We start from the raw sequence: 26,146 nt of genomic DNA, 5'->3' as shown, positions 1-26,146 counted from the left end.
CCAGGCCAATGTGTTCTTCGGCGCTATGTTTGGTTACTTGAGGATAGAGTGGATTAGGTTTGGGTTGGTTAGACTATGCTGTTTCTACTGTCGACAGAAGTCTAGCGTTCGGACGCGCGATATGCTGCGTCACTCTGTATACACACACACAGTCCGTCCTCATAAACAAAGGCCAAATGCATGTTGATCCATCCGCCAAACTCCTTTGTTTATGAATGAAAAATGGTTTACACGCGACTCACAACTGATGACGTTCGAACATTTTTCGAACAAGTGCTTTGCTGGCGGCTTCTGTTCGAACCACAACGCTGTAAATGCTTCACCAAAGTACTACAAATACAAATAATCGCCAACAGAACCTAAAATATCTAACCTAACCTATGCCTATATATGCACAATATGATAATATATTATAATATTAATTTATAGTTGAGAATATTCCTGTTTTGAATAAACAGCATGTAAAAATTTATGAATGGGTCTGTGGATTTTTTTTTTTTTGCAGGGATATTCCTGCAGGGATATTCCTGCAGGGATATTCCTGCACTAAGTGTTGATTGTTTCTGTTTTACTTGGGCGGAGTATGAGTATTTATGACTCTTATGGTCGCTTCAGTAAGATTTTGCCCTCCATGTGTATAGCAACAACTTCTGTTAAATCTAAGTTGAAATCTTAATGGATTTGTAACTCGGCACTGTGTTAGATAATGTTCCAATGGTCTGTCGGGCAGTTCTCCACTGTGCTGACATTTCTTCTGTGGGGTCGATCGCTGGATGTAATGGACTTGAGTCAAGGACGAGTTGATTGTACACAATGTTGATACAGTCACAATTACGGGGCTGAAAATTAGTTACCAAACCCAAACATCTGAAAACAAATGAAGTGACGACTTTTCGATCCGTCTCGAACCACTCGAACCTCAAAAAAAGATTATCGATATATATATACAATCATTTACACATACATATACATATGTATATATAACATTAACAATTGTGTAACTGGCTTCAAAAGACTGTCACTTGCTTAGCTAAACGAACTATGGGGTTCAGTTCCTGAACTAATTATGTGCCTCTGTAACCCTCTCCGCCACCGCCCACGGGATGGGTATGGGGGAGCATGACATATAGAAAGAAATTGAATTGGGCTACTTTATTGGACTGTTATATAATTTATGCCAAAATATTTCAGTGTGATGTAGACTGCTATACCTGTCCAGTCTCAGGTGTGTTGTGCACACTGAGGTGTTACACACACGTGACAAGGAATATACATTTGGCAAGAAATTTCAGCTCGAACTGTGAGACCTTCAAAACAGAAGCGATCTTATCAGTGCCTGTGGAGAAGAGAGGCCTGGCTCCTTGTGCCCCGTCTCTCAGCAGTGGTTCTACATATGTTGACCAGACCACACACTAGAAGGTGAAGGGACGACAACTCCACATACAGATGGTTCTACGTACATGTATGCATGCATACTAGTAGTCATCCATCAGTCTCAGGAGACTATGGAGTTGCGCTCTGGTTGTCGATCTGGAGTGGCCTCTCCACAGCACAAAGCCAGCTTAGGTATATACGAGGTAGAAGCTGTTACCCATGCAGCAAGCCCCCCTCTCCACGGCGCAGAAAGTCTCCAATGGAAAGACAAACGCCAGTCTACATACATGGTGTCTAAATTATTACTATTGATCTTGCATTATGATTCTGCTGTGTGACTAATATGCAACTCTGTGGTACGTGTTGTGTGCAGCTGTGACCCTGCCCAGGCGACACTCGAGGCATGGCGACTGCTGCCTTAGAGACGACAGGTGTTGCGTCACTGGACTCACACCAGAGTGCTAGTACATCATTAGGTTCACAAGAAGTAGATAAAAACATGGTATCTCTCACAGTGGAGTCACAAAGTGGCCAGGAGGAGTCCAGTAGTGACGAACATCTTAACGGTTGGACACGTGTTGGGACCCGGAAAAAGACACAAGGAGCCAACCATTCAATAAATCAAAACAATGTGAAGGAAAGAATCAACCCGCATTTCCCCCCCCGGGCACGGATACTGTGACGAAATATAGATGGTTAGCTGCGGCATGGTTAGCTGCGGCATGGTTAGCTGCGGCATGGTTAGCTGCGGCATGGTTAGCTGCGGCATGGTTAGCTGCGGCAGTCAAAGAACAGCCTGGTGGTGGGTATTTGTTTACAAAACGACGGGTAAAACATGTCCGCGTGAACATTACAGAAGAGATGGTACAATATTTCTGTACTAATGAGCTCGCTGGTATAACAATGTGTAAACCTCCACCGCCTGCTCAGTATCCACCTGACACTCGTCATCATTTTTTGGACTTGAATCTTACCAGGATCACAAACTGGTTGAACAACATGAGCACTTTATCAATGCAAAACGTACACCTGGCAGAGAGGCGATTCTCGCCCACTGGTCCAGCGACGAGGCTGGCTGGACAAATTTACTGTCCCGAATGCATTTCAGCAGCGTACAATGAAAGGTTATAACCCTCCCTGGCGCAGGTGTTACAGGTGCCAACGGTGCAATTACGCTGCAAGAAACTGTTGGAATGATGAGCGGTGTGGCCACTGTGCCCGGAAGCCTGTAATATCTGTATATGATGCTAAAAAGGCAAAGGGTGAAACTACTAAAATGAAGTGTGCCACCTGTCATCTGGACGGAGTTCCCGCCTGGCATGACGACTGTCCCACACTCCCGCCGAGACGGGCTGCCCTGGGAACACCTGCACGAGGCAGGAATAAGCGCCCTGGCTCACCTGCAGGGCCACCTCCAGTCACTCAGCCACAGCCTCCAGTCACTCAGCCACAGCCTCCAGTCACTCAGCCACAGCCTCCAGTCACTCAGCCACACTTTCCTACCTTACCCAACCACCCCAACGCCACAGCCGCTAGCTCAAGTAACACAGTAGCAGTCTCGAGCAATACATGTTGGTCGAGGGGCCCCATACCAGGCACAGACAATTGCTGAGCTTATGAGTACAGTAGAAAGACGAAACAAAATTATTGAAAAGCTCAGCATGCAAATAACTGAACAAAGCAATGAAATCTTGCAACAAAAAAACGATGATAACTACTCTCCAGGAATCTGTGAGAGTGTTAAATAAGTGCAGGTCACGCCAACTTTGGAGTGCAACCATGTGTGCCCTGGCAGCGGGCACCCCTTGTGTGGGCCCTCGGCTGAGGATACCCCGGCTCTCACGCCAGCTGGGCACCCCGACCACCGCTACCCACACTACTACCCACATGGACGAGGTGCACTATGAACAGGGGTGAACTATTCAGCAGGGGAAAAGCAAAGTGGTGTAGATGATAACAATGCAACTGCTCACGATAATGAGCTAAATGCCAGTGAAAGTGAAAATCGTAATGAAGATGTTGGAGACTATGATGTGAATACGGGTGCTGATAAAAGTTATTGGAAGGAAAATAGCAGTGAAGAAGATGATGAAAGGGATTGTGGTTAAAGTCGAAATCGCAACCAGTGATGCTTGTAGTTATAAAGCAGGAGTGGAACCGGACGTGGAAGGCCTACTGGAACCGGACGTGGAAGGCCTACTGGAACCGGACGTGGAAGGCCTACTGGAACCGGACGTGGAAGGCCTACTGGAACCGAACGTGGAAGGCCTACTGGAACCGAACGTGGAAGGCCTACTGGAACCGGACGTGGAAGGCCTACTGGAACCGGACGTGGAAGGCCTACTGGAACCGGACGTGGAAGGCCTACTGGAACCGGACGTGGAAGGCCTACTGGAACCGGACGTGGAAGGCCTACTGGAACCGGACGTGGAAGGCCTACTGGAACCGGACGTGGAAGGCCTACTGGAACCGAACGTGGAAGGCCTACTGGAACCGAACGTGGAAGGCCTACTGGAACCGAACGTGGAAGACCTACTGGAACCGGACGTGGAAGGCCTACTGGAACCGGACGTGGAAGGCCTACTGGAACCGGACGTGGAAGGCCTACTGGAACCGGACGTGGAAGTCCAACTCGAACCGCACACGCCACATCCCAGATGGTTCAGCCACAAGGGCATTAGAGATCTGGGGTCAGGTGATGAGCTGAGGTGGATAATAACACCGCAATAAAGCACCACAAACAGTATCGGAATATCATTAATTTTATAAGACTGTAGACTGCTAGAGTAAAAGCCAGGAACAATGGCGACCACTCAACCTCATAAAAACAAGTACAGTGTCATCAAGATACTCACCGGGAATATTGCTTCTCTCAGAAAACGGTATTCTGACCTCCATTATAAGGTTATGACTGAAGAGATATATATTGTCTGCCTTCAAGAAACCCTAACTCCCGTAGGTAAAACCCCCGCAGAATCTGCCTAGTTATCAGCGTTATAATCTCAAATACAAAAATACGTGTCTCATTTATAAACAAATCCACAAGGGCCGTGACGAGGATTCGAACATGCTTCCGGGAGCATCCCAGACACTGCCTTAATCGACTGAGTTACGATAGGGTAAAAAGGTTGAAACCGAAGTTTGTTCATTTGATGCATCACGTTAGTGTGATCTCTGTGTGTCTCATGTATGTTAAAAAATCACTGCCACATGAGCCACTTCCCGCCCAACAACGAGAGGGGTTTCAATATCATGGTATCCGAGTACACGTTGATAACTCTACACTAAATGTTTTAAATTCCTATGCACCTACTGACCTCCTCCAGTATACAGACCTGCTTAATTCTGCATATACTGACCCTACAATCTTAATTGGGGATTAAAATGCTAAACACAAACAATTAGGGGATCAACTCCCAAGCACCAACGGTAGAAGATTGATGGCACTTCTTGATGCATATGATGATGTACGAATTATCAGTAAGAACCAACCAACGCAAATATATGAAGGAGTCCTAGATAGGTGCATTGACTTCAACCTGTCATACACCTGACACCTTCAACCTGACACAACTCATGAGACTGATATTATGGATGACTTCATGTCTGACCATTTAGCCATAACAGCTAACATACACGTGGCTAATGTTGACCTACCTGGCACTTAGCTGGGTAGACGCAGGCTAACAGTCAGGGAAGAGCAAGACAAATTCTTTATTGACAACATTGAACATTGGTATAACAATTATGAGCCTGAGAATGTACAACAGTTTTATGATGACCTCGTGAATAAAACTTATGAGGCCATCAAAAATAGTGAGTCACACCAAACGAAAAGACGTACCGGTAAGCAGGTCGGACACAACCAGTACTATGATGACGCTAAACTGAAAGAATTGAAATCAATTACTAGGCAAACTGGTAGAGCATATAAGAGCCTTAGAACACCTCAAATGTTTAAACTGTTTCAGGCCGCGCTTGTATAGGCGAGGGAGAGAATGACTGAACTGAGACAAAATGAATGGGAGGGTTTTGTTAGTGGACTTAACCTGCATACTTCCCTGGGCATAGCCTGGAAAGGCATAAACTAAATTATTGGTGAAAATAATAGACAAGTTTCACATCCAAACCCCGCAACAGAAAGTCAGTCAATTAATTACAAAATGGGCTCAGGTTTCTATCTTCGAAATATTACCAGCTAGCACTAGGGAGAAATTGCAGGCGAAGTCCAAAGACAGAAATGCCTTCATTAACTTCATGTTGAGCAAGCAACATGATGAATGTGATGTTCCATATACAGATTATGAATTGGATGCAGCCCTCTCCAGGGGCAGTAGCACTACTCCTGGTGAGGACGGTATCACCTATGATATTCTCAGACTACTATGTCGTGTACCCGGTAATCCATTATTAGAATTGTTTAATGATGGGACTAAAGCTTCTGCTTGATAACAAAAGCAACATTGCGTCAGTTGAACTGTTAGAACACATATGTAATATAACCAGCGAGTGTAAATGGATTCAAAGAACAGCCACTCATATTAAAATGATGGGACTGCACGATGTATATACAGATGAAAGAGTACAGCACTTCCTTCCACCCTGGCAGATAGTACCTTTTGACATCCTGACCCCTGCATACCCCACCAAGAAACTAATCACAAACAACCCTCATGCTCAGCTTGCTGCTAAATTAAGCACCATAGAAAATACTCACAATATACAAACTAAAAACAACATAGCACAGACCATATACACTGACGGATCACGCAATACAGCTACAGGGAGGGCAGGAAGTGCTGTTATTGCTCATCAGCCCGATGGCAGCACAATTCATAGGAATATAAGAGTTAGCAATCGGGCATCTACAATGCAAGCTGAATTGGTAACAATACTGGTAGCACTCGAAATTATTGACAATACTGAAGTAGAGAACTAAATTATTTCTAACTCCTTTTTCTCACTACTAGAATTAAATAGCTTACAATCAAGTAATAACGTGCTTGCCTCCGAAGCCAGACATAAATATATATACGCATACTTAATAAGGGGGAAAACATCAAAATGTTGTGAATTCTCTCTCACATTGGCCTGCAGGAACATGATAAAGTTGACGCCCTTGCTAAGGCTGCAGTAAAAAAAGACAGCGTTGAACGGAATCTTGAGTTATCAAATAGGTTCCTTAAAAGTGTTATTAGACGAGAACTCCAGGATGAATTTGAAGAAAGTACAATAGTTCAAACTGGAACTAGCAGGTCCATTGTTCATCACAATGAAATGTGTCAAGTAAAACACGTGTATGAAACAAAATCAAAGCAGACTAACAGACGTTGTCTCAGCTCGAATAAGACTTGGCTACAGGTATTTCTGGCAGTTCGGCTTGTATAGGTCTCTAGATGAAGTAAAGTGTAAAGTGTGTGGACAAATACAGGGACACACACTCGAACATTATATCTTGGACTGTAGTAAAATGGAGTCATTTAGAGATGAATCTAAACTCACGCTGTATGAAATGGCAAACCATCTTATTATTAAGGATAAAATACTTGAAATCCTTGCGCTGTATCCATATTTCGCTTCCAGTAGATAAACGACATATGAGATTCAGAGCAATTAGTGTATTGTGAAGACTAATAATAATAAACTGCAGCTGAGGATATGACTCTGACTCCTATGACTCTGTAATATCTCCATTGCTCAGACAATTATATATTAGTGATAAGACCTACCATTAATGTATAATGATTAACTGTAAATATATAGTTCTTTAAATAGAACATTCTGTGTAACTAGCTGACATTGTAATTATAAGGTGTGAAGGATAGATGAAATTGTTAATGTAATAATCTCAATTAAGGTTTGATAAAGACCTTTTGTGCCATCTGTAATCCTTTTTTTGCGCTACCGCTCACAGGATGAGCATTGGGTGCACAATAAACTAGCAGCCTCCGGCGGCAACCATAACAAAAAAAATAATTTCCCTGACGCCTTGAAAGTAGTTACCGGTACTCAGAGAAAACAATAAACGTTAAGTTGATAAATAAGACAACATAAGTTACTCGTTGAGTAGTAAACAAAGCAACTCGATAACAGTAAATGTCAACAGGGGACTTGACAGTGTGTTTGGCGAGGGGGGGGGGGGAGAGGGGGTTGTCAGGGAGGCGAGGGGGTTGTTAGGGGGGGAGGGGGTTGACAGGGGGGGGAGGGGGTTGACAGGGGGGGGAGGGGGAGGCCGACATTGACCTACTGTTTTATGGTCCCGATTGAGCCAATAATATTTTTTTGGGCGTGCGAAATCGTTTAAAAAAAATGGGGGAATAGAAGGGTGGATAGAGAGGATAGAGTTTGTCACCTCCCGGCTCTGGCAAGAAACACAAGCACCTCCACAACCAACAAGCTTTCTTTTCCAAACATCTTAAGTTTTTTTTTTTCATCAAGAGATTTACTTGCAGATAAAAAAAATTGAAAGCATTTAGTTTATATACATACCTGATATTTCTAGTATATATCAAAGAGTCATTTTTTCAGGTCTTGAGGATTTTTTATTTTCTTTACTTTTTCTTTAGTAACTTTATATATATATTCGACGTGCGTCAATTAAGAGCGTGCAGGCGATGAGTCACAATAACGTGGCTAAAGTATATTGACCAGACCACACACTAGAAGGTGAAGGGACGACGACGTTTCGGTCCGTCCTGGACCATTCTCAAGTCGATTGAGAATGCTCCAGAACGGACCGAAACGTCGTCGTCCCTTCACCTTCTAGTGTGTGGTCTGGTCAACATAAATTAAGAGCGTATTAATTAGCTGGGGACTAATTAAGCGTATTTTAATTAGGTGCGTATAGCCGCGTATTTAATGACCAAAACAGCCGGAGAGAAGGTCAGAAGCGTCGACCTATCTGAAGACTTGCCTAGACAAGTCACGCTACCACCTTAGAACAAAGGCTAGTTAGAAACTAACTCATCAAGATAACACCCAAATCCGTTTAGTTAAACTCCAATCACCACTTCCAGTTCACAATCCACCACTCACCCACCCAGTCCAATTGGCATAAAATTCCAGTTTACATCCACCACTTCCAGTTTACAAACCTTTCAGTTTGCTCTCGCTTAACCCAGTGGACTTCCCCCCCTTCCCTGACCTCTTTCCCTGACCTGTGATCAAGACCCGGCGTCAACGCCACAGGGTGTGGCGTTGTGTTACGGGCTCACCATAGCCCGTGCTACATGGACACTTCGTTCTGAGTAACTAAATAAAAACAACAAGCCACAGGGTACATCACAGAGCCGCTCTCCTCTTGGTTAGCGCATCCCCGGCTGCGCCCCCAAGGAACCTGCAGCACAGGGTGACAGAGGAAACAGAGGTGACAGGGGGTGACAGAGGTGACAGAGGTTTAGGAACACAGGAAACCGCGCAAGGCCTACTGGCCCATGCTAGATATTTCCTATTTGCAGATTGTCTAAACTATAAAGGAAACAAAACTATAAAGGAAACAAAACTCCCTATCTAAAATATAAATGAAACAATCCTGTCTAAACTATAAGAGAAACAATCCAGAGATCCCCAACCGATTATAAACAGCTCAATTAATCTATAGCCATTTGCAAATGTTATTTTTTGTTTAACCCAGTTCGTTTTGAATGTAAACTTATCAAATTTGTATCCAATGTTTTATCCAATGTTGTATCCTCTATTTTGTGTTATGTTTAGTGTCATATTAACAACCTTTCATCCATGTGTAAACTCTGCACACATTTCCTGAGCACTTAAGTGAGGTAGTACGGTGGTCAAAACTGAACTGTTCGATGTCTCTATCGTGGTCCATGGGTCGAGGCCCGCGTCTGGGAGCACCCGGGAGGCTGAGTCAAAGCCTATTGACTACTTCCTCATCACAATCGACTTGAGAATGGTCCAGGACGGACCGAAACGTCGTCGTCGTCCCTTCACCCTCTAAGTGTGTGGTCTGGTCAACATACTTTAGCCACGTTATTGTGACTCGTCGCCTGCCTATTGTCTTCTATTGTCCTGCCCAATTGTCCTGGTCCAATGGTGATTTTATCATAAGACGTCTTCTTACTGAAAATCTTTAAATATTAACCTCAGTATCCTATTTGCTATCTTTTTTAACATTTATAAATCGATTTCTAGGTTCAAGATCAATCATGACTCGCTGATCTTGTTTGCTGGCAGATTTGGTCATTTTAACATTGCCCCCCGGACTGATATCTGGTTATTGTTATCTCCTGGGGTCAGAACTCGACATTTATCGTCATTAAATTCCATCTTCCCCTATTGTGTTCATTTTAAAAGCCCATCTCGCCCTATAGCGATATTTTTTAGTCGTTATCTGATTGTATTTCCCGTCCAACCCGAGAGTCATACTGACCCAGAGTGCTAAATGGACAAGTTGACCTTCTGACCTCAAAAAATATGACTTTTATTGTAACCTCTTATGAGGGGAAAAAGTCATGGTTTAAGTCGAGGAAGGTCGTGTTATGTATTGTGAGACATTACGCTATAGTCTGGGGAACACAATACTCGCAGTGAGTTCCGTTCGGACGTTACTGCTTTCTTATCATGACATCAGAGCTAATCGTTGCCCCTAAGTCACTACAGCATTGTAGACCAATCCACACACTAGAAAATGAAGGGACGACGACGTTTCGGTCCGTCCTGGACCATTCTCAAGTCGATTGTGAGAATGGACAATCGACTTGAGAATGGTCCAGGACGTCGTCGTCCCTTCATTTTCTAGTGTGTGGATTGGTCAACATACTTCAGCCACGTTATTGTGGCTCAGCGCCTGCATACTGCATTGTAGTGATTTACACTACAGCAGCTGTAGTGACTTACACTACAGCAGCTGTAGTGACTTACACTACAGCAGTTGCAAGGCGTCCAGGGAGAACACCATCAGCAACTGCACCGGTATTTAGAAATACGTTAAGGAATCCCACACTTCAAACCTGGCGATTGAGATCAAAGTTTGACTTTAACAGCAGTATTTCACAACGAGGGTAGCCCAGCCGTCACGAAGAGGACCTTTCAGACCGTCCAAGGTCCACCAGACCTTAACGGCGAGACCCAGGACCTACTGCGCTCGCCAGCTGCTGGACGCTGACGAAGAGAAAATGACGAGCGGGAAATTCACAAGTCAGTATTTATCAAGGACATATATAACAAGCTGGAGGTGCAAGGATGCCGTTTTAAAGTCAGAGATAAATGACAAAAATGCACACTGTTTAGCACCTGTTTCTGTGCCGAGGTTTGTTCTAACTTGCCAGAGAGAGAGAGAGACAGAGAGAGAGAGAGAGAGAGAGAAAGAGAGAGAGAGAGAGAGAGAGAGAGAGAGAGAGAGAGAGAGAGAGAGAGAGAGAGAGAGAGAGAGAGAGAGAGAGAAAGTGATTGGATTGGTCAACATACTTCAGCCACGTGAGTGAGTGAGTGAGTGAGTGAGTGAGTGAGTGAGTGAGTGAGTGAGTGAGTGAGTGAGTGAGTGAGTGAGTGAGTGAGTGAGTGAGTGAGAGAGAGAGAGTGGAATAAATCATTCAAGGTCACAAAACAAATGTGACAATATAAATGTTAAAGTGCTTAGCAAAATTCAATCAACCGAGAAGATTTGGCTGACTGCATTTTTCTAGATTTCTTGAAAACCTCTTTGACACTGCGCCACATTTGAGACATCAACCACAGACTCAAAGAACATCTGGAAGCAGAATGACCTGTAGAGTACTAGAGGGATCAGTACTAGGACCCATGCTGTTAGTGACCTGTAGAGTACCACAGGGATCAATACTAGGACCCATCCTGTTAGTGACCCTCGATTGCATCAGTGACCTAATTTAGGATGTGAACTTCTTATATTTCGATGTTCGCAGACGATGCTAAATTGCTGAGCATATATATATTGCATATGAGGACTGCAAAATGCTACAGGGCCACGTGACTAAATTGCAAAAATGGTCTGAATGATGGCTTCTCTACTTCAATTCAAGTAAGTGTAAGGCAATGAGTGATGACGAGAGCAAGGAGAGCGGAAACCCCATATACAACGAGGGAAAGGCAGATCCGGAAATCGGAAAAGGATAGTTGGGAGTGTACATCAAACGAAGGCTGTCTCTTGAGGCACATTAACAGAATAACATGAGCGGCATATGCAAAGTTGGCAAATATCCGAGTTTCAGAAATATTTTATTTTGTTCATTTGTTTGATTGTGTAAAGTGCATTTAGGGCACTTTACACAACCTATGTGAGAGCAATATTGGAGTATGCGGCTCCTGCATGAAGCTCTAATCTAACAAAAAAAAAGTGACAGACAAGAAAAATCTGAAATAAGCCACCGTACCGGTTCCAGAAGTGAGAGGAATAGAATATGAAGAAAAAGCGAGAGATAACGCGTACTGTCTTAGATAAGAGGCATAACAGAGAAGACATGATTGTGACTTACAAGATTGTAAGGGACGGCAATAACGTAGATAAGGATGCCGGGTACAAGCAGAAGGAGATGCCACGAGTGGAGGCTAGAGACATAGACGCGCCAGGGGGATGTAAGGGAATGTTTTTTCTTATTCCTATGGGTTGGGCACCATTCCCTCCCTCCGTCCCATCCCAAATCTTTATCCTGACCCCTTCCAAGCGCTATAAAGTCGTAATGGCTTGGAGCTTTCCCTCATAATTAAAAAACTTATCCTGTGTAATGAATAAATGTCCAAATATATGTGATTTAAAAGGTAGATATGTGAGAAATTAGTAGACGAGGCACGAGCGTATTAGATGAAAATAGCAAACATTATTCCCTCCAGGAACAATTAGGTAAGTACAGTTACGTGAGAAACACACACACACACACACACACACACGCACTCGCGCGCGCGCGCGCGAGAGAGGCCTGACAGCTGAGTGGACAGCGCTTCGGATTCGTAGTCCTGAGGTTCTGGATTCGATCCCAGGTGGAGGCGGAAACAAATGGGTAGAGTTTCTTCCACCCAGCCTAGTGGATACGATACAGACGTTCACGTGCTATAGGCTTTATATTTGTTGTTGTTTGAACAAAAAATAACTTGCGGGCTATTCATGCCCGTGCCACCTCTTGTGTGTGTGTGTGACTAAATCTTTATCAATCAACAAAACTATTGTTATCTTGGTGCAGCATTCTCAAATCAGTGATTCTATAGTTTTGTTGCGCACTTGTGAGTATTTTCACAGCCTGATCAACCAGGCTGTGACTCATACGTCAGGCTGCGAGCAGCCGCGTCTAACAGCCTGGTTGATCAGTCCAGCAACCAGGAGGCCTGGTCGACGACCGGGCCGCGGGGACGCTAAGCCCCGGAAGCACCTCAAGGTGACCACCTCAAGGTATTTTGAGTACTAATCTGACCATAACTAAATTGGTGGAAGATCTAGGTAAATTTAAAATTAATATTCCAGGAAGGAATAGATTTTTTAATGAATTACCAATGCTTTCATGATATTATGAATTTATTTACTACGCATTACTGTCCCAATGATTTTGGTTACATCTTGTGTTTTCATTAATATTGATAAAGGCACCAACGTTACTTTTAAGGCGCCTGATAATGCACAAACAACGAGGCTCCATTTTAAGTAGACATATAATTCCCGCACTCGACCAGACCATCGCCAGAGTTATCCTGACAAGCAATACTGAAATAATCGACAGAAACAATGATAATAGAACACACAGAAATCCCAATTGCGTGATGCATCAAATGATGCTCTCAGACGCAGGTTCGAATCCTCGTCACGGCCCTTGTGGATTTGTTCAACGATAATAGAAGATTGAGCTCTGACGAAGCTCTTCAGATCAAACACTCATCCAACTATCAACAGCTCACACTTAGGTACTCATGCTTGGGTAGCGCTTAAGGCTTAGGTGGTGCTTTAAAATGTAGCATTCTTGACTACATGAGTACATGACTACATCCAGTCCAGTACACCTCGCGTACTCATCCATCCAACATTAACTGGGTACCACCTAACTTCACCTGTTGTTGTTTTTTAAGATTCAGCTACTGGGAACAGAAAAAAGCTCAAAGTAGCACAGACTATGGTGAGCCCGTAGTGGACTTACCTGGCACAGGAGCGAGGCTGTAACTGTGTGCAGGAGAACCGTTGTTGTTAACTTCATCTCATACTTCTTAGTTATATATTCAGTAACTTCAGCTATTCGTTTCTCCTATTCTATTCAACATGTTAACAAGCTCAGCTCAACTCTTAGAATCAGGCCAAATTGTAAAAAGAACTTTGGAGAGTTAACTTCTCAGGAGAAAAAGAACGAGATGTATATAGAAGATTCGTCCCAGAGTCACTGATCTAATCCTTTCTCTGTCATATCCAATAATATGTCTTCACGTGAGAGAAAACTGTCATTCCAGTGATGGTGGCTGAGAACTGCATAGCACAGTGAGAATATGTGTGTATGTAGACTCATCTGCTTGTAATAAAATACTCAAACCACTGTGTGTACACAGCTTAGCTTTCGAGTCTGCATTTCTGCATGTGTACGAATTAAATAAATAAAAGTCTAATCGTATCCAGATAATTCCCTGGAACACACAATTTGCTTCCCCCAAACCGGTTTGGGCTCTAGTTCACTTTCGCTTAAGATATTCAGTAGTGTTGGCAGTTGGCCAAGTGCTGCAGGTGTCACCAGACACCAGTTCGCCTTGCTTGACCTTAACACCAGGCAACAAAGAGCCATCAGTAAGTCCTGACACCTTTCCCAATTCAGTTTTCTCTGTTCCCTTTCCACCCGCTTTAAGAACGTAAGGATTAAGGAAGCTGCAGAAGGTATATTGGCTCATAAGTACGAGGCAGTTCCTATTCATATCCAGTCAAACTCATTCTTACATGTGTCTAGCCTACACTTGAAGCACTCAAGTGATCCCACGGCGTCTATTATGTTGCCCGGTAATCTATTCCACAAATCAATAACCCTAGCTGGTATTTACCCAGGTCTTTCCTAAATCTAAGCTTATCCCATATATATATATATATATATATATATATATATATATATATATATATATATATATATATATATATATATATATATATATATATATATCTTCATATGGTAGGTTTCTAATCCCTGGGATTAATTTGGTCATCCTCTTCTGGGCGTGTTTATGGGACCCAAAATTTAACTTCATTATCTAAATGGGTCCCAACAAAAAGCAGGATACAGCTGAATAATATCCACAATATTTATCCACTCCAACTGCGCAGATGTATTCAACCAACACATTGTCTAATTTACTTGATCCACTTTTTAGTCCATCCAAAGATCGGTGGTGCAGGCTCCTGATTTCAAGGCGCCGTCTCACTTACGGTCCTACGAGACGGGGAGCTTAGCACCAAATCCAGTTCAAGAAAGTTTATTGAGAAAAGGAAGTACATCTCAGAAGGATAGTAGCTTGGGCTGTTTCTATCCTCGTCCATATAGGGTCCCTCAAGGGGCTCACAAACCCACACAGTACACAATTACCTACCACCAAATTGCCCGCTCTTACCACAATGTGATCCTTCATGTAGGCTACGGTCTACAGTATGTTAATAACAAAAATATTCCATCGTTCTTCTCACAGAGCTTCGTTCTCCGCCTCCCCGAAGCCTTGCTCTATGGAAGATAACAGAATTGTTTTCATTTCGCATATTTGCATATTTCATAAGCTGTATTCATTTTCTAGAAAATGCTGTTCCAGCTATTTTATTCCTCCCCAAAAAATCAACATGTATCTAGACGCTTCAATGACGAATTGGCAGAGTTCACGCTCAAACCTTTTCTCACACTTCCATAAGTCAGTGTATGTTTCGCGGCCTAGCGGTCAGCTTTCACTACTCACAATTCAGGAACCCGGGTTCGATTCCTGGTCTAGACAAAATCAATGGGGCAGGATTTCTTTTACGTGTTGTCTCGGTTCTCTGTTCGCCTAACAGTAAATAGGTACCTAGGAGTTTGACAGCTGCTGTATCCTGCATCATGGAGAGATAATAGACATGATAGAGAAAATAGGTCAGGAGCCAATACATTAAGCAACAGACGGTTAAAAACGCGGGAGTCTAAGAGCTAACAGCTTGATCCTGAAGGCACAAAATGTAATGTGATATGTACTAAGAGAGTACATTCTGAAGAATAAATCATTAAATTATCTCTGGACACTAAGCTCACCGTACCCCAGCCTAATCAAGCATTTTAAGTCAAGAGCGACCAGCGTCGGCGCCGTAATAACATAACACCAGTACTAATGGACTTTCCCCTGGAGAAAGAAAGTCCTACGGTGTCTCCGGAAGTGACTTTACCTCCGGAGACACCGTAGGGTGACAGGTCCTCTTTGTCTTGCACTTAAAGACGGGCTCCTGCTGTCAATGTAGTTTGGCCTCAGTGTCGTGTATTTGTTAATGTCTCGCGCCCGTAATCTATTTATGAGAGTTTAGTTGTCGACACAGCTATAAAATGGTTATCTTGTACATTTCTCATTCTACAAGAACAGACAACAAGCGAGGAACTACACTTGTGTATAACCACAACTACACCAACCATTATAGCTCCCAGTGCCCAAATCTACGACTTTTTCAAAACACCTTTACTGCCCTGGCCTGCCCTTCACCTTTCCGAAGTCGCTCACAGGCTTGCCCTCACCCACACTCGGTACCCATTTTTATGCCCGTTTTTCCATACTTTCCGGCCTGCTTCCCCCATTCCCATACTACCCCTTCATATTCCGATTTTTTTGTAGTTATTCCCCAAAACAATAAAATCTGGTAATAAATAAAAATAACACTGGACCCGGTTGTGCCTTGCGATGACCTCACGCGTGTCTAGGTCAAGCCACCTTTACTGGGATGGCCTGCTGGGCACGCGGTCACAAAAAGGTCATTGCAGGTAGTGATAAGTCAGAGTTCATCACGAAATTTCACTCAAGTTTTGTGTGCCCCGGGCACACCAATCCCAGTGCCTCTAGATGTCCCCCATCCAAGCCGTGTCTTAGAGAATATTCTCTGAGTGACGCGTTGTTTACAAGGACACCATTAAACGTTTAGTACTCTAAACTGAAGTGTCATGCCGATGTAGACAAGTGGAGCAATTGTTTACAGCAATTGTTCATTGCTGTACACGAAAGTTTACAACTGTTGCACCATTACAACCTCCCGACTGAATTCGTATCCCTGTTGATACACATTCAGGCCCCACAGTTACTGCTGTGTTCGTTAAGAGCCGCGTCTTTCTGATGTTGGGTCCCGGTGGACACAGTATCGAACAGTGGTGTTGGTTTGACGTTATATCAACGCTATCAACGTTTATGACGTTGATTTGGCGTTGAATTGCGTTGCTCTTGGGTATTGTGGCCACTGACGTGTAGGTCGTTGAGCTAAGCACAGTGACATTAGTAATTCTCTAGCAATACATTACTGGAGATGCGTCTTCTTAGATTATATAGATGACAAAAACGAAAACCAGAGACAATAGTGTTTGGACTTGCATACTGTTCATACAAAATCTTTTTGTCAAAAGCATTTTTGGGGGGGTTAACACAATAGATAAACCCAAAGTTGAGAAATAAGGTGAGCAGATCCTGAAACATATAAACCTTCAGAGCCTTACGTATTGTACTCTACAAGTATGACCCTGTTTAGGGAAATTATAGCTTCGATATTCGCCTGCGAAGTCTTGTAGCGTTACACCCGCCATGGAAGGCTCGCTGTGACGTCCCTGTCTTACACAGACACTTCGTCACGGTTCAGGGTGCTGGGGGGTGCAGGGGAGAGTGTAAGTGTTAGGTGTAAAGCGCTCAGTCAGTATAAGTAATGGAAGTAGGCACAATGACCGTACTTTTTGTTTTTTTCGGGGGGACGGTCATTGGGCCCTGTATGGTGGACCGTGCCACTTCTTGGGTGACTTAATCTTTATCAATCAGTCAATCAATGGACTAGGAGCAGGAAAATGTGGACAGAGTTAAGGAGCGGTTCCCGGCAAGTGGTTGGGACTCACCTCGACATCACACACATACACACTCAGTCAGTTGAGGACTCCTGGTTCAACCTAGACGAATGAACACCTGCTCCGCCTTGGGGGGCGCCGGATCACGTGACTCAATTTTACCCACTGGGTCTTGACACTACCTTCAGGCATTCTTATTGTTGCGACGGCTGGCGCCCTTATCACCTGGGGTCACTGGGACGGTAATAGATTTTAAACGTTTCCTAACTGGTTCTTCGGGCAGGGAGATGGTGTCCGGCGCCGGCTCGGCCAAGAGGTGCTGGAGGTTGGCGAGTGTTGGTGGAGCTCCTGGTGTCCTCGTTCCTGGTGGGCGGCTGACTCCTGCTCTGCAAGAGGACACTGGAAGATTTGTTGCGGTTTTCCAATATGGGTACGAGTTTAGGCCGTGTTTTTTGCCTTCACTGCCCAGTGTTCTGTGTGCGTGGGCTGGCGCTTGCCTCCCTGAGGAAAGGGCTCTCCTAGGGCTCCACATTCATCTGGCCATCAGTGTGTTTATTCGCCGCGGGGTGCGTTCATTTCCACCGACAGGACGATGTTCATTTAGCCATCACTAAGCCGTGTTGCTGTGTGACTTACCCTTCGTGAGTCCGGTGTGGCTCACAACGGCATCGCTGCGTCGCGGCCCCTACAACAACAACAACAACACTCAACCCGTCCTCTAACCTAATACGTTGCATTTTTAACGGAATAGACAAATCCGTTAGAAATACTGTGTTACTAACAATTTTAAGCCGCATAATATTGACGGTGTGCATGCACCGTCCTCGGTAAGTGAGGTGGGATGCTTGGGTTTGTACGTTTGGTTATACTAAACAAATGAATTGTTTAGGGAATGGCAGATTATGAGAAGAGGGGGTAGCAGAAAAGATAGTCCGTCAGTAACAGTTCTAAAGTAGTCAGCTGCGAGTCGTGTGTAAAGTGATTTTCATTAACAGAGAGAAGTTTTGGCGCCTGGATGAGCGGACATTGTTTATGAAGACGGATTGAATGACGATAGAGATTTTTTGTCGAAAAAAGGCTTCTCAATTGTTTTTACTCAGTGTGTGTAGCCTTAAAAATAATATGTAGATGGAACCCATGTAACCTGCTTAATATAATTTACATTTCATTCACCTGAATTCTCGGAGATCGAACTCAGGGCTGATAAATACAAGACCGATAATCCACCTATTCATCTATGTCATATAAGACATGGATGAAGCTGTGAATTGCCTCAAGAAAGGCTAATATTTAAAGGGTACCTCTTAGGTGCTTCTGAGATTCTTATTGTGAGCACTCATGCCCAAGTTAGCAAAACAACTGTCTTGCATTTTTCAGACTCGAGTTCGAATCTCCAATGATCCAAGTGAGTCATATATCACTTCCCACGGACTATAATGAATAAGATCTTGTTACATTCACTTGTTTTATGATGATACCATTTGTTTTTACACTGAGAAATATTAAAAAAAAAATCTTTTGTTAACGGGTGGAGGGTGACGCGAGCTTGAGGGGATGAGGATAGGACGAGGAGAGGTGACAGTCCAGTTACAACCCCTAGTGACCCTCGGGACCTAACCCCGGATAGGGTCACTTGGAGGTGTTGCCAAACAATGTCCGGTCTTATTACACCTTTCGGTGAAAGTCGCGTCTATATTATAGTCTTGAAGACTTATTCCTTACTGTTCTACATTTATACGTGCGTAAAATATCAGGTGTCTTCTTAACAAGCTTGTGTAATATGGCTGGGTGAGTTATTATTCCCAACCCCCCCCCACCCCCCTCCCTCAGTATATACTTTTGTTCGTTGATTTGGGAATGCCGTTGGTTTTCGAGCTCTGCTAAATTTAACTTTCCTAGTTCCTGTGCTAATTAAGTCTCGTCTAAGTATGCAGCGTTGACACGTGGGTCTTCTCAAATGATGGATTGCAACAAACTCTGTTTCTTGCTCACTCGCCTTGCTTGCAGCCGCTACTTACCCCGACGAAACTGTACAGCTTGTCTTCTAATGTCACTTACTGGTGCACGCCGCCAACATTCCTGTAGAGTGGGGTCTGAGCCTCACCACAGAGGTGGGGGCTGAGCCTCACCACAGAGGTGGGGGCTGAGCCTCACCACAGAGGTGGGGGCTGAGCCTTACCACAGAGGTGGGGGCTGAGCCTCACCACAGAGGTGGGGGGCTCAGACACCATCCGTTAATAATCTTGTAATAGGAACCCTAATATGACGCAAATGATCCCGGGAGGAACGCCTTGACCGAGCTAATTTACGATGCTCATGCAAACTCTGAGATGAATCACAGGGCAGTGAATGGATGCACTAAGAAGTCTTAAGGGAACGAGTAACGTTAAGAAAAACCTGCTCAAGATGAACGGGAAACCCGTCTTATAAATTCCTAGGAGGTCTTGCGGAAGGATAGGCCGGAAATTAGAGGAAAAACTGAACTTGGGGCCCAGGTAGAGGAGGAGGAGGATGAGAAGGAGGATGACGAGAATAAGGAGGAGCAGGAGGATGACGAGGAGACGAAGGAGGATGACGAGAAGAAGGAGCAGGAGGATGACGAGGAGGGTGGTGGTGGCAGGAAAGCAAGGGAGGAAACCTGTACCGAAGACACAAGAGGTTGGGACCCATCAACCGAGGTTCACAGAGACAACAATCACTGTGCCGTAATGCCGTCTGTGTCTCCGATTATCGTTGCATCACACACTTGGCCTGGCCCAGGTACGGGGAGATGGCTGGTCCACGTGGGTGGAGTAAGCTGGGTGGGGCAGGCTGGGGGCTGGGTGGAGCAGGCTGCAGGCTGGCGGCTGGGTGGTGCAGGCTGGCGGCTGGCGGCTGGGTGGTGCAAGCTGGCGGCTGGGTGGAGCAGGCTGGCGGCTGGGCGGGGGTGGGTGGATGAGGCTGAACTTAGTAACGACGTAGAGGTGACCTCAATATGGGCGGAGGCGCACCAGTGGGGGTCTAAGAGCACAGAGCCCGAAGATGAACGCAAATGTTAACTTTCTCCAGGCCGCGTGTGCTTGGTGAGAGAGTACACGGGTACTCACCTATTTGTACCTACCGAATCGGGCTCCAGCTCTTTTATCCTGCCTTTCCAAACGTGGGGACAAAGGGCTTGTCCTCACCTTAAGGTGGGAGGGCGTTTCCTAGGGCTAGTCTCACGTTGGCGGCCCACTGTGGCGGGAATGTCTTCTATTTGACGTTCCAGAAGACTGTGTACGCCGTCGTTATTCTTGTTATATGTGCTTCTGGAGGTAAGACTTGGTGATATGTTATATATATTCTTTTAAGACCTATAATTTTGTTAATTCTTGTAGAGGGTTCTTATTTATTTGTTTTTGTCTCCCTGGGGGTATTCTGGTCGAATTTTTATCACCTTAAACTTTCTGATACTTATTTCCAGTAGCATTTTATCGGAAGAAATTTGCGCCCTTTCTGGGACTTCCTGGAACATCTTAAAGTCTTCATTTGCCCCAACTCTTCTTGTAATCTTGCTTTATCAGCGAACCTCAACCTGCAAGACAGTTCCCTACCCCCTCCCCTCCCCCCCCCCTGTGGCTGTCACTCATCGTGATTCCTACGAACCAAAGGAATAATTAAACGATCTTTTAACTTCATGGACAAAAATTGTGGTTATTCAGCCGAACAGGACCATAGTCCTCCCTCACCCGTGTGAACTACTGTATAGAAGCTTCAACTTGAAAAAGGCAACTATGTTGTAATAAGTTTAACACAGAAGCGACAAAAATAATCCCAAAACTAAGTCGACTCTCATACCAGTATTAAAAAAAAAACAGTTTTTAAGCAACCTTTTAAATACTGAACAACAAACAACACATTAATCGAACCCACTTTGTGTATGAGGAACAAGGAGCAACAGCTACAGGTCAACAAGTCACCAGGTAGGACAGTACACTGGAGATTTATTTCCACTCTAGGGCAACAAGTCCATGAAATCGCATGGGGAGCCGGTCGGCCGAGCGGACAGCACGCGGGACTTGTGATCCTGTGGTCCTGGGTTCGATCCCAGGCGCCGGCGAGAAACAATGGGCAGAGTTTCTTTCACTCTATGCCCCTGTTACCTAGCAGTAAATTAGGTACCTGGGTGTTAGTCAGCTGTCACGGGCTGCTTCCTGGGGGTGGAGGCCTGGTCGAGGACCGGGCCGCAGGGACACTAAAAAAGTCCCGAAATCATCTCAAGATAACCTCAGGATAACTATACCCGCCGAAGCGATAAATACCAAGACAGTATTACTTGTTGCGCCCCGGAGTGGTCACTCCAGACCGACAGCCAGAGCGCAACTCCATAGTCTCCTGAGGCTGATGGATGCCTACTACTACACTTCAAAATAACAGCTGGAAAACCTACCGGGATCCGTGTCCCCGTCGAGGCTGCCAGATGGCGTTAGCGGCTCTCATGTGGAAAAACAAACACGCCATCTATTTCTCCCCCAGATTACGCCCGCCTGTTTCTCCTGCTTGTAGTCTTTTTAACTCTTTTTGCATTCAAAGGGTTTTTGGTAACAAAGAAATATGCTCTCTGCCCAATATACTTAGTTCTAGAACTTTAGTAGGTTCGTTAGGTACTATTTCTACTCATTAAAGCATGATGGTATTTTTGTTAATCATGTCGTGTTTAGTGGCTAACAACACTGTAAACCAAACATGGCAGAGTGGAGCTCATAGAAACTGTAGTGGAGCTCATAGAAACTGTAGTGGAGCTCATAGAAACTGTAGTGGAGCTCATAGAAACTGTAGTGGAGCTCATAGACACTGTAGTGGAGCTCATAGAAACTGTAGTGGTGCTCATAGAAACTGTAGTGGAGCTCATAGAAACTGTAGTGGTGCTCATAGAAACTGTAGTGGAGCTCATAGAAACTGTAGTGGAGCTCATAGAAACTGTAGTGGAGCTCATAGACACTGTAGTGGAGCTCATAGAAACTGTAGTGGAGCTCATAGAAACTGTAGTGGAGCTCATAGAAACTGTAGTGGAGCTCATAGAAACTGTAGTGGAGCTCATAGAAACTGTAGTGGAGCTCATAGACACTGTAGTGGAGCTCATAGAAACTGTAGTGGAGCTCATAGAAACTGTAGTGGAGCTCATAGAAACTGTAGTGGAGCTCATAGAAACTGTTGTGGAGCTCATAGAAACTGTAGTGGAGCTCATAGAAACTGTAGTGGAGCTCATAGAAACTGTAGTGGAGCTCATAGAAACTGTAGTGGAGCTCATAGAAACTGTAGTGGAGCTCATAGAAACTGTGCAAAAACTGAACAATTTGGTGGATATTAATCCAGACCACTTCTTTGAAAGGCTCTGTGCTTCTCTCTTCACTCTCTGGGCTTCTCTCTCTCTTCGCTCTCTGTGTTCCTCTCTCTTGAACCATCACAATTGTAGCTTATTATTATTATAAACCACCTCGTAGTGCTACGAAGTTCTTAAACTGTTCTTAAAAAAAATCTTACAAAGCCATCATGATTGCTGAAAGATGTACATGTTTCGTAAGCAGATGAAAATAGTTGATAAATCCAAAAATCTATATTTTGTGTCATTCAATTTGTAGAGGGGCAGAGAAAGATGGCAACAACATAACATAACTTTACCTAGGCCAAGAATAAAATATTTATGTACTAAATTATTAGGCCTAAGACTGGATATGTTAGGCCTGAGATTGTTTATTTAGGCCTAAAACAGGTGATGTTAACTTCGTAATTTTTTCCCGCTTTTAACATGCCCTTTAGAATACCACTAATACCAAGTATGACTTTTTATGGTGGGGGGGGGGATGGTACATTGTGTGCATTCCATCTACAGTATCTATAGGTTCAACCGTTCAAAAGTAGCTATAGATACTGGAGGTAATAAGTAAGACCTTTGGAGGATAGGGTGCTCAAATCCTCACTCTCCTGGCCATCCTAGAGGAAGGAACAGGATGATACCTACGATAAATACTGGCAAGTCGTGACTATCCTGACAGGACACAGTGTAGATGATCACCAGGATGAGAGTAGACGAACACTAGGATGAGAGTAGATGAACACCAGGATGACAGTAGACGAACACTAGGATGAGAGTAGATGAACACTAGGATGAGAGTAGATGAACACTAGGATGAGAGTAGATGAACACTAGGATGAGAGTAGATGAACACTAGGATGAGAGTAGATGAACACTAGGATGAGAGTAGATGAACACTAGGATGAGAGTAGATGAACACTAGGATGAGAGTAGATGAACACCAGGATGAGAGTAGATGAACACTAGGATGAGAGTAGACGAACACTAGGATGAGAGTAGATGAACACTAGGATGAGAGTAGATGAACACTAGGATGAGAGTAGACGAACACTAGGATGAGAGTAGACGAACACTAGGATGAGAGTAGATGAACACTAGGATGAGAGTAGACGAACACTAGGATGAGAGTAGATGAACACCAGGATGAGAGTAGATGAACACCAGGATGAGAGTAGATGAACACTAGGATGAGAGTAGACGAACACTAGGATGAGAGTAGATGAACACTAGGATGAGAGTCGATGAACACTAGGATGAGAGTAGACGAACACTAGGATGAGAGTAGACGAACACTAGGATGAGAGTAGACGAACACTAGGATGAGAGTAGACGAACACTAGGATGAGAGTAGACGAACACTAGGATGAGAGTAGGCGAACACTAGGATGAGAGTAGACGAACACTAGGATGAGAGTAGACGAACACTAGGATGAGAGTAGACGAACACTAGGATGAGAGTAGACGAACACTAGGTTGAAGTCTTGGCTACAAATAAAATCCACTCCTAACCTTGTTTTTTTGTACCAAAACCAAATAAGCAGATAAGAACCGGTCTGTCAAGAATATCTACAAGATAACCACTTGTCATTAACACGATACTTGACCAACAAAATATATCACCAACTAATATATTTGTATATAAATCCGATAATTATGACAAATTAAACTCACTCACCTACCCTAACCTCACCAAATATAACCTCACTCAACCTTACCTCATCTAACCGCACCTAACCCAACCTCATCTCAGCTAACCTCATATCACCTCACCTAAACTAACCTCACGTCACCTAATCTCCTAATCTTAGCCTAACCTCACTTCACCTCACCTAAACTAACCTAACCTTCACCTCACCTCAGCTAACACGACCTCACCTCACCCAACCTACCCCATCTTGGATAGACATGCTTGCAATAGGCGTCTGGGGCAACGCGATGCAATATTTTTCAAGGTAAAAAAGAACAAGTTTCAACCTGGCAAGCGGGTTAGTCAACTGACCCGGAGGTCGCTTGCTGGACGACCCGCCCCTGCGTCACCTGGACCCGACTGACGAAGGGCACAGGGACTGACGAAGGGCACAGGACTGACGAAGGGCACAGGGCTGACGAAGGGCGCAAGGCTGACGAAGGGCACAAGACTGACGAAGGGCACAAGGCTGACGAAGGGCACAAGGCTGACGAAGGGCACAGGTCTTGATGGCAGGTTTTGGCGGCAAGTCTTAGGCAGACGACGAGTCACAATAACGTTACTGAAGATATGATGACCAACCCACACACCAGAAGATGAGGAAGACGGTCTAGGACGGACCGAAACATCGTCGTCTCGTCAAATTGTGGTGTGTGGTTTGGTCATGAGGTCTTAGGTCCACGGGCACGCTACTTGTGAAAAAATTTGGATTTAAACCCCAACGCACGAGCTAATAAGCCCATCAGCCCGATCTCTTAACACGTATAGTCCATGTTCAGTTTAGCTCACATTAATGTGATATGTGTGGAAAACTTAGCTACGGACATTAATACGTTTTTCTGGTGTTTTCGGGCAGGGTGCAATGTATGAAAGGCGTTTCAACAGAACAAAAGGTTGGGACCTTGATTTCTAATGGAATATATTATTTTTTCTTTATATCTTAAAACCTAGAAATGGGTCAGTTTTTCTACTTGGTAAACTTGAGAGGTGAAGCAACAATCGTAGTAGTATAATTGTGAGGCAGTCGTTCAGTTACTTATCTGAAGTGCTGAGCATAGCTTGCTGTTGTGTGTGTGTGTGTGTGTGTGTGTGTGTGTGTGTGTGTGTGTGTGTGTGTGTGTGTGTGTGTGTGTGTGTGTGTGTGTACTCGGGGCGTGAGTGTGGTGTACCCGTGTACCATATATACCGTCACTGTCACCACCACCACAGGGCACCGCTCCTGTGCCAGGTAAGTTACGGGCTCACCATAGCCCGTGCTACTTGGAACTTGTTCCGAGTAGCTGAATCTATAACAACAACAACCACCACCGCGGCCAGGTGGACAAACATTCTCTTTTCCATATACTGTAGTGGGTACCCGGCAGCACCCGGGTCTCCTTTATCTCTACCACTCCTATCTCTATTCCCCTCTCTCCATCTATCTCCCCGACACCCCTCTCTCCATCTATCTCCCCGACACCCCTCTCTCCATCTATCTCCCCGACACCCCTCTCTCCTTCTCGTTCCCTCTCTTCAAACATCCCTCCCTCTGAACCCTTCTCCTTATCTCTCTCTTCCCTACTCTCTCCTCCCCTCTCTTTCTCTCTGAAAAATTATGTAATAAACTGAAATAAGTATGCAGCCAACACAATCAGTATCTTCGACTTCACGAAAATCGCGCATGGAGGAAGAGGTGGGGTTAAATTACGATGTGTCTGAAACTGGAGCCTATGACACTCCCACACCTCACATGCTTCATGTGTGAAAGTTGAGTGAGGCTAGCCCCAAGCATCTGGTCTTCAACCT

At 44.5% G+C, this 26,146-nt stretch overlaps 2 protein-coding genes across 2 annotated transcripts in view; one reads left to right on the top strand and one right to left on the bottom strand.

Annotated features, from left to right (window-relative positions):
- Positions 1–26,146, bottom strand: part of LOC123754383 (alkaline phosphatase) — a 68,212-nt gene that overhangs the window by 24,442 nt on the left and 17,624 nt on the right. The window lies entirely within an intron of this gene.
- Positions 3,460–22,973, top strand: LOC138366057 (uncharacterized). The gene is made up of 6 exons (XM_069326784.1): positions 3,460–4,069; positions 6,153–6,259; positions 6,472–6,735; positions 19,778–20,052; positions 22,051–22,689; positions 22,940–22,973. The coding sequence occupies exons 1-6, from the start codon at positions 3,460–3,462 to the stop codon at positions 22,971–22,973; spliced, it is 1,929 nt and encodes a 642-aa protein (XP_069182885.1).

Source organism: Procambarus clarkii, chromosome 18 (genome assembly GCF_040958095.1).
Source record: "Procambarus clarkii isolate CNS0578487 chromosome 18, FALCON_Pclarkii_2.0, whole genome shotgun sequence".
Lineage (NCBI taxonomy): Eukaryota > Metazoa > Arthropoda > Malacostraca > Decapoda > Cambaridae > Procambarus > Procambarus clarkii.
This window is presented reverse-complemented; position numbering and strand designations above follow the sequence as displayed.

Excerpts from the sequence above, each read along its gene's own strand:
- LOC138366057 (XM_069326784.1), top strand. The coding sequence starts at position 3,460 with ATGATGAAAGGGATTGTGGTTAAAGTCGAAATCGCAACCAGTGATGCT. Across the intron at positions 6,736-19,777 it reads CGAATAAGACTTGGCTACAG|GAGGTCTTGCGGAAGGATAG; the intron begins GTATTTCTGGCA and ends ATAAATTCCTAG. Across the intron at positions 22,690-22,939 it reads CCAGACCACTTCTTTGAAAG|AGGGGCAGAGAAAGATGGCA; the intron begins GCTCTGTGCTTC and ends TTCAATTTGTAG.